Below are 9,245 nucleotides of genomic sequence, written 5' to 3'. Positions count from 1 at the left end.
CATTTTAGTAAAATTTAAGATACGTGTACCTTAAGAAATGATGGAGAGGAAATTTTTGATAAGGACATTTCAATCTAAAAAATATTGTTATGTAAGTCGGCATTTTAATTTAAAAAAAATATATTGTTATATGAATTTTATGAAATTTCATTAAATTTGATAAAAATTAGTTTTAAGTATAACCAATTCCTATAATTGAATTTGTCCAGTTGTTTAATGAATAGAAATACACCTGTTTTAGCTTATCATTAATTAAAAACATGTACTTGTGTAAATGGTATGAGTTAAAAGCAGTGTGTTTTGTACAACAGTTTGTAGCCAACGGTAAAATAAAAATAAATAAATATATTACATTCTAATAGTAAATGAATTAGTATCTTCTCTACTGTTTTGTCCTGTCTTGTTTTCATCTTTATAACCCAGAAAACTTGGAGAATCATTCCCTCAGCTGTGTGAAAGCCAGCACTTCCTTAAGGTTTTGGAGATTAAGCCTCTCAAACTTCACGCAACTGTCAGTAGAGCAACGCATCCAAGTGTGGTGAGAAACATTAAGAATGAAAATTTAATAATTGGAGGTCAAATTGTAGTTGGTTAACCGAACAGAGTTCCTCATTAGACAGTACAAAGTGATCGGAAGGGTTAGAGGGAATCCTTCTGCTTTTCAGATACTTCTAGTTGGGGAGGCAAGAGATTCAGAAAACTCCCTTGAACAGATTGTTCACTAGTAGTATCTGATGATTCCAATGTCTCTGACTCCGTCTCTGTCCAAGTAAAGCAACAAAAAGGTTTGAGAAACAAGACGCCTCCACGATGGATAATGTAAATACAGACCATAACGCATGCTTCCAATAAATATCATGGGGGAACTCAGCCTACCAAAAAGTGCCTTCACCGATGGCCTCTTTGGTTTGGTGTTTTTCTTCTTCAAGTCAGCTATGAGGATTAAAAAAAAAAAAAAAAGATCGATCACCATAAAATATAATTCTGAACTGAAAGTAACCAAGAACAAAAAAACAAAACAAATTACCAAAATTAAACAAAGGGGACAACCTTACTACACATTTCATTTGTATTTTAAAATACTTACTACACAACACATGAACATAACATTTGGAAATATTTGCCTTCAAAAAATAAAACCTTTGGAAATAGTTTTGCAGATTCATATAAACCGATGCAACCAGGACAATCAGGAAACCATTGCAGAAGTTTGAAATCCTTTTATGTCATCCTTTGTAAAGTGTTGTTTTAAAGGATCTCACTAAGTTGGTGAGGACCCATATTTGATGCATGCATTGGTTTCGGTAAGGAATTTGCGCCGCATCTGCATGGCTAAGGCAGTAATGCAAAATTTGACAAGTCCAATTTGGGACCAAAACAACAAGGCTACAGTACAGCCACATTGTTCGATGAAATAAAATTATGTAGGTCTACGTTAGCCTGCTCAAATCTCTTTTGCATCTTCAAAAAAGCAGAAAAAAACAGCATGGGTCACAGTGCTTTACAACTCTGCAGAAGATGGTCATACAAAATTTTTAAGTTCAAAATTCCAGTAAAATATGAAGGTCCATTTTAAAGTACGCTAAAATATTTCTTGTAAAATATATTAGGCACATAACATGTTGAAAACAAAGAATCCATTCAGCAAATAGATGATGCATGGCTAAGTTTTCACACATGAAAAGATTAGTAAATTTTCCCACTTTTCTAAGTAATGTGCTCAAGGCTCCAAGCACAAATGGCAATTCTCCAAATTGTCACGTATATTGGTCTCATGAGCAGACCGCATGCAAGTGTGTGCATGCATGTGTGTTTGTGTGTGTAACGAAAACACATACTTAAAAAGTGAATACTGAATACATAATAAAGCAGTCCCATGCAAGTAAAAAATGTTCTATATGCATATAAGAGAGCAAGATTACCCATTCCAGGCACTTGATAATCATTCACAATTTCAAAGTTCTTATACGTGTAGCCCACAAAATTGAGATCTTTAGATGAAAGCATCTGCAGAATAGAAGGTTCAGAAAATGAGAAGAAAATAAAAGTACAAAAGGAAAAACAAAAAGCAAAGAAAAGGCTTAAACACTAACAATGACCCATCAGAAACCAAACAGTAACAAGATAACCGTGATAACTAAAAAAGCTAAGCAAAAACTGTTGATGCTTCTTATGTATTGTGCTCACATCATCAAGATCATTTGATGCTTTAATAAGAGGCTAGAAACAAGTTCTTCAAAAGGGATCCAGTAATACTCAATTCAGGGTAAATCAAACAAAACAAAGCTCCTCACTTCAGAGTATTCTGATTTCCAACAGAGGGATTAACCTTGGTGACACAAATTACCAGACCCTTACACCTCAACCTAGCAATAAAATGTCACTTATAAACATTATACGTACCAATGTGGGTGCATTTTCCAGTAGATATCATTTAGCAGACCAGCAACATGGATAAAGGAAACATTTGGTTCATGAAATAAACATGGAATTGGACGGAAATAAGGATAGCTATTCCAAATTTTAAATGAGGAATAATTACTCGATGGAATAGCTAAAGCTCAAAATCTTTAGTCATAGCTCTTATGTTATCATCTCACCCGCACATTCAAATGCATAGAAACAAAAAGAAGGTAACAAAAAGAAGGTAAGAAAAAGAAAAAGAAAAAAGAAAAAAAAAAAAAGAACCTTTAAAACCCTAGATTCATCTGCAAAGATTGTGTAAGTTATCAACTACAATCCTCATCACAAGTGCTAGCCCATGAACAGAACTCATATAACACCTAACACTGGAAAAGAAACTACTACAGTAACTTCAATTTTATTGCTTCAGCATCAAAATAACAACTTTCTGTTTCACTGAAAGCAAAATAAGATTTTGAAGGAATCAACAAAACTTCATAGATCAAGTGAAGAATAGAATCTAATATAATGCAGACAATAATGCCATATATGCAAGGTGATTAAAAACAGCTAAAGTAGCATATGTACATCTAACTGACCTTTCTCCATGGACCAGTTTTAGTAGTAGTTTGGGACTGTTTCTCAGCCTGCCGAGAAAGAGGAAGCAGAAAGAAGACAGGTATAATAAGGACATGAGCCCTGATAAAATTATTCATATATTCAATGAGAAAAGGAGGCAGATCAATACCTCTTCAAACTTTTCAAAATTTTGAGTATCCAGCTCATCCTTGACCTCAGGGATAAATGCAGCCTCCATCAGATAAAGCTTATCCCATTCAATACCATTAAAAAATGGATGAGCCTGCAAGAGTAGAAGCAGAAGGTACTTCCTTATATTTGCTACTGGCTTATCTAACATATCCAAGTATTCAAAAAAGGACACATCATACAACACCTTTATTTCATTTGCGCCTTTTGATCCCAATCTCTGGTTGACATTACACAAGAGTTTACTAATAAGATCCTTAGCCTCTGGAGATAGTCTAGCTTCTTCTGGAAATTTCAAATGAGTCTTCCAATTTACTATCTGCATAAAAAGTAATAATAGTGCAAAATTAATTAAGATTCTTCTATTATTTCCTTTTTTTTTAAAGGTTCTTTTAGGCTTAATCTATGAAGAAAAGGGAAGGAGGTAGGGGGTGGTTTCAGAAATCACAAGTAACAAGCACAAGGAAATATCAATAAATCTATCCGCATCGAAAGTTTAATTTAGATAAGACAAAAAGGTACTAATTAATATCTACAATATATTTAAGGACATAAAAGGGGGATCTGGCATGAAACAACTGGGAACACCAATAAAATCAATACTTTCAAAGCACAACTTGTCACACTAAAAAGAACACAGGTCTATCCTTTGGGGTAAATGTCAATGGAACACACAATAATTAACTAGAGTAAAACCCACAGAAGAGCAACACATTTTTTTGGAATCAGGGAATGGGTCATAATACAAACTCCTGACTCAGTTGTCCCATTACCTTAAATACTGAGGCTCACTAACGTTTCTCTCGATCTATAACATGTTTCAGTAAAGTCTCAATGAGAGAATGGAAAAATCAGTCAAAAGAACTCCAAGTTAAAGCATTATCTAGGCAGGTAGAATTGGAAAACAAACTGTTATCTACTATGAATATTCAAGTATAACTATAAGAATAAGAGACTGAAGATGAACTTTGAAAAAGAAAAGGGGAAAAGAAACTAAAAACAGACCAACTATGATATGCATGCAGCAAGATGTACCTTTGCAAAGATCCATCCTTATATTATACAATTCATAAATGATGCAAGCTTCTAGGAACCACATGCTTAAATCCTTATTCAGTTCAAAATCAGCCACCAGTAACTGCAGCCAGTTTTATTCTGATTACAGCTAAAGCGATGATGCAGGCGAGAAATAGTAAAGCATGATTTTAAATGTCACACAGATGAGTAATATGCAATCTAAGGAATCTATAAGAGCAAAGTTGACTCCATAGTGGTCTTCTATGGCACACTGGGGGCAATTACTTTCAGATTCTACCTTATCATAGCAATCAATCACTCTTTAATAAGGAAAGGAAATAACATAGAAACTATTTCAATATTAAGTAAATGTGATTCATGTGCATGAATCAAATATCAATGAAATAATGTTGCATAGAGCCTCATTATCATTCAAAGTGAGCTACAAACTTGCAAAAATTATATAAAATGTCATAAGATTTTAGAGTGAAAATGAAAGATGAAATTAGCAACGCCTTACTCTACCTTCCTACAGGTTGACATAGGATCATCTGAATAAAAAGGTGGGTATCCCACAAGCATTTCGTACATAATAGCACCAAGTGACCACCTGTGATTTCATAATAAATGGCCATTAGCTCACAAGTGTAAATTTTAAACAAAAATTTGGGCATCTATAGACATTTGATAGACATTGGTAACAAAATGAAGTCATTTAAATGTGATTACGTTGCCAACATATCCAACTGAATTTAATTTTAAAAATGAAACAGAACACAGAAACAGTAGAAGTAATTGACATATCACAACCAAATGCCAAATCAGTAAATTTGCATGAATATTGCTCACCAATCACATTCCATCCCATAACCTTTCTTCAGCAGTACTTCTGGAGCAATATAGTCAGGTGTACCAACAGTGGAGTAAGCCTGCAATGGCCACAAATTGACAATTAACAGAGGAGGAGGAGAAGGGAGGGAGGCAATTTGAATAAATTCAATGGCCCATTTTAAAAAATTTGAAAAAAAAAATAAGACAATTCCCATTTATAATTTTCCAACATAAACGGTATTTAATTTCTTTGCTGAGTAAACAGCACAATACACATTGTCATTGAAGATGACATGCCGCTCAAATGACGAAGAAAGAGATAATGCACTGTGAAAATAAACCATCCACTTAAACTTTGATTATGCCAATATAATCTAAATGACACATTGGCGAACTTGAGAAAACACAAATGTGAATATTCACTTAAATACAGAATTCAGACGCATAGCAGCCTGGAACATACAAGCATCCTTCTGTTCTTTTGCCAATGCTGTAGTTGCTCCTGTTGTGTGCGCTTTGGAACCGCTGGCCCTTCTTCATTCTGTCCAGTCCCATTAACACTGTTGTTCACTACTGAAAAATCCCCTTCTTGGATGGTACTGCAGTCTAATGGTTTACACAGTCCAAAATCAGACAGCCTCAAGTGTCCATATCTATCAAGTAGCAAGTTATCAGGTTTGATATCCCTATAATACATGATCACAAGAAAATTAAATTAAAGGAACAGTGATTTACAGTCCAATATAATCATATTTCTCAAGCGCACATAAAAGAGAATTGATACATTGTTATCTTTAACCACAAACCTGTGAATGTAATTGTGCTTATGGATAGATTCAATAGCTAACACTGTTTCTGCAACATAAAATCTAGCTTCATCTTCTGTCAACGTATCTTTTCTCATAAGTAAAGTCATCATATCCCCACCAGGCAGGTATTCCATGATAAGGTACAGAAATTCTTCATCTTGAAAAGAGCAATATAGTTTTACAATACAATTGCTGTCAACCTCTGCAAGCAGATTCCTTTCAGCTCTCACATGCTCAACCTAAAAAAGATTACAAAGCCAACTAACAATGAATACCATCAAAACATAGTGTTGTCATCAGACAGGGAAGATAAATGCATACCTGGCCTCTGCGAAGCATCTCTGATTTCTTAAGTTTTTTCATGGCATATACATGGCCTGTTGTCTTTTCCCTACAAACTCTAACCTGCCAAGAAACCAAAATTTAAGTCAAGTATAAACTTACTGCCAAAAAAGCAACGGTGATTTAAAAAAAATCTAGGGTAAAATTTTGAACCTAGATTTAGGCCAGACTTAATAACACACACACACACACACACACACACACACACACACACACATATATATATATATTGACTATTAGGAACTAACATAAATCTGAAATAATTCAATAGGGCCAATATAATAGCCAATCACCTAATAAACAGGGGATAGAACCAATAAGCTAATGGGCAAATACATATTGAAAAAGAAAAGGGGGGATAACAAGACCCCTCCCAAAAAAAAAAAAAAAAAGAAAAGAAAAGAAACAAACACTCTGTTTGGTTTGAAAAAAATGTTGTATACCTCCCCAAGTGTATCAATAAATTTCTTGTACACATCCCCAATCAACCCTTGCCAATCACTATAAAAGGAGAAGAAAAGTTTATACCTCCCCAAATGCACCCTTGCCGATCATTGTCAATAATTCGAAGTCATCAACACCCATTTTGTGCCTTTGCAGGCGCATGTATTCAGTTTCTTTCTTCTCCAAAAACTTAAGTAAGTTGTTCTGATCTTCCTCAGAAACATCAGCATCAGCCAACTTCTTTTCCAATATAGTTCGTCTATTATAATACAATCATAAATTAAAATGCTTTCAGTCTTAAAAACCACCATAGATTCAACCCTACCATCCAACTGAATAAAAAAAAAAGCAATCCCTAAAAGTTTCTACGCTCCAGGACCATGGGAAAGATAACATTACCATACCAGCTAAATAAAAATATATTTTAAGAAGAAAATGGAGGCATACCGCTCCTTCCTCTCCTGTAGATTCTTCATTTGCTCCTTGTAATGGTTCTCAATATACTGCTTGGCCGCAGCAACTTTCTGCTTGGTGGCATTGGAAAGAGATTCCTCATCTTCTGGAGATTTGGCCTCATCTTTACCTTCATCAAACGTATCCTTCTTCCTAGAAGAAGTCCTCAGCTTGTCCCGTGGCTGTAACTTCTGTAACCAACTCCTCGCCGAATCCATTTGAAACCTCGAAACTAACCACCCTCCTCAGACACTATCATCCACCATAGCCTCCCTCCCTCCCAATCCCCCAAAAAAACCACAAATCCTGCACATTCAATACACAAAATCACATCGCAATTAGAAAAAAAAAAAAAAAGGAAATCATAACACGCCAGAAATCCGATAAATGACTAAAACCTTGTAGAATGTACAGGAATCAAAGAAAAGCGAAATTGCGGAGAAAGAGAAAAATAGACATAAAAGAAAAAGGAAAAAAAAAAAGAGAAAAAAAGAAATGAAAATCGTAAGGAAGAAGACGAAGAGGAGAAGCAAAGAAATCGGATTTACCGCGGAATTTGTGCGAGTGAATGATCGATCAAGAAGCAGCGATTACGGTGAGCGGAGTAGCTATTTATGAACGAGAAGGAAATGGAATGGATCGATGAGGATGAATGAGATGTGTTTGGATGGAGAGAAAATATGGAAGAAAAGAAAATGGAATATTTGTTGATGTCCGCGCGATTTTCTCTGGTTTTGAAATGCCAAGTATGTGGCGCTGCTGGACCTTCCGTTTTATATAGATTTTCCAGGTTCTTGTGAGATTTTCCTTTTATTTTTTGCCATTATTATTATTATTATTTTTATTATTCGAATTTTTTAATTTTAATTTAAAATTAATAATTAAAGTGATGCGTTCAGTTTCACTGCACTGGATCTCGCGAGATTCGTTTCGTTGGGCGGCTGCTTGCTTGGTGCTTGCGCCTCGCGGTCAAGTTCAACTCTATCACCTTTTTCTGTTTTCTTTTACCTTCGTTTGTAATTTAATTAACGGGGAATTCAATTATTACACTTTGTGTGATAGAAAGTAGAGGTGAGTTATGAAATTAAATTATTTTAATTTAATAATTTAATTTAATTTTTAAAATAATTTAATTTAATTTTATATTTTAAAAATTTTAATTAATTTAATTTAATTTAATTTTAAAAAAATTAATTAAATATAATTGAATTGAATTATTTTATTAATTTTTAAGTTGATTTATTTTTATAAAAAATTTATAAATTATATATAATTTTATATATAGAAATTATTTAATTTTATTAATTAAAGATTATTATGTTTAAATTAATGTCAAAATTAAATTAAATAATATAAAAATTAAGTCTAAATTAAAAAATTTATCAAAACTCAAAAATATATTGATTTGAATCGAATTGAACTGAAATATAGTGGTTTGGTTCAATTACTTTTTTCATTTATTTCGATTCGATTTCTAAAATATGATAATTCGATTAATTCAGTTTTGATAGTTCAGTTCGGTTCGGTTTAAATCGAATACTCAGTCCTAATAGAAAGAAAGATAATTTAATAATTTTTTTTCATCTTATACAGTTTTTAAATTGATATATTTTTTTAAAATAATTAATTATGAAAATTTATTAATTTTATTAAAAAAATAAAATTTGTTCATTATATATATATATATATAATATTTAATTTTTTTTACATGAAGTAACTTTTTTATTAAATTATTATATTTTTATTTGGTGCTATTTAATTAATATTCTTATATTATTAAAAATATTATATATTTTTAAGTTAATAAATTTTTAATAATTAATTATTTTATAAAAAAAAATCATTTTAAAAAATCCTATGAAATCAGTGTAAATTTATGTTAAACTATTTTATTTTTTTGTGATAAAGTAATTTTATTTAGTATGAAATCAAATAACCATTAAAAAAAATCTTTACCTATAAAAAGAAAAACAAATGGGTGGGGGTGTTGCTTCCTATAAGGGCATTATGGGACCATATTACGATCATTCCTTTATTATTATTATTATTATTATATTTCTTCTCCCCTTCTTTTCACTTCACCAGATATAAACACCACAACAAACCTGTCCCAAGCCCCCAATTCTTTACCTCCAATCTATAACCATAGCCAATCACTAGCTCCTCCTAGATAAAGGA

At 32.6% G+C, this 9,245-nt stretch overlaps 1 protein-coding gene across 2 annotated transcripts; it reads right to left on the bottom strand.

Moving 5' to 3' along the window:
- Positions 1–325: 325 nt before the first annotated feature.
- On the bottom strand, positions 326–7,851 carry LOC110648540 (uncharacterized). Of its 2 annotated transcripts, none has more exons than XM_021802814.2 (14): positions 7,616–7,851; positions 7,062–7,373; positions 6,699–6,873; positions 6,150–6,233; positions 5,826–6,067; positions 5,483–5,672; positions 5,038–5,117; positions 4,714–4,798; positions 3,359–3,490; positions 3,152–3,265; positions 3,003–3,050; positions 1,923–2,007; positions 877–933; positions 326–761 (listed from the first exon to the last, which is right to left on the bottom strand). In XM_021802814.2, the coding sequence occupies exons 2-14, from the start codon at positions 7,283–7,285 to the stop codon at positions 640–642; spliced, it is 1,638 nt and encodes a 545-aa protein (XP_021658506.2). In that variant the 5' UTR covers positions 7,286–7,373; positions 7,616–7,851; the 3' UTR covers positions 326–639. The 2 variants fall into 2 exon arrangements, with proteins under 2 accessions (XP_021658506.2, XP_021658505.2); XM_021802813.2 differs by having other exon boundaries at positions 5,483–5,705; positions 7,616–7,849.
- Between the last annotated feature and the right edge of the window lie 1,394 nt (positions 7,852–9,245).

This window comes from Hevea brasiliensis, chromosome 10 (assembly GCF_030052815.1).
Source record: "Hevea brasiliensis isolate MT/VB/25A 57/8 chromosome 10, ASM3005281v1, whole genome shotgun sequence".
Classification (NCBI taxonomy): Eukaryota; Viridiplantae; Streptophyta; class Magnoliopsida; order Malpighiales; family Euphorbiaceae; genus Hevea; species Hevea brasiliensis.
This window is presented reverse-complemented; position numbering and strand designations above follow the sequence as displayed.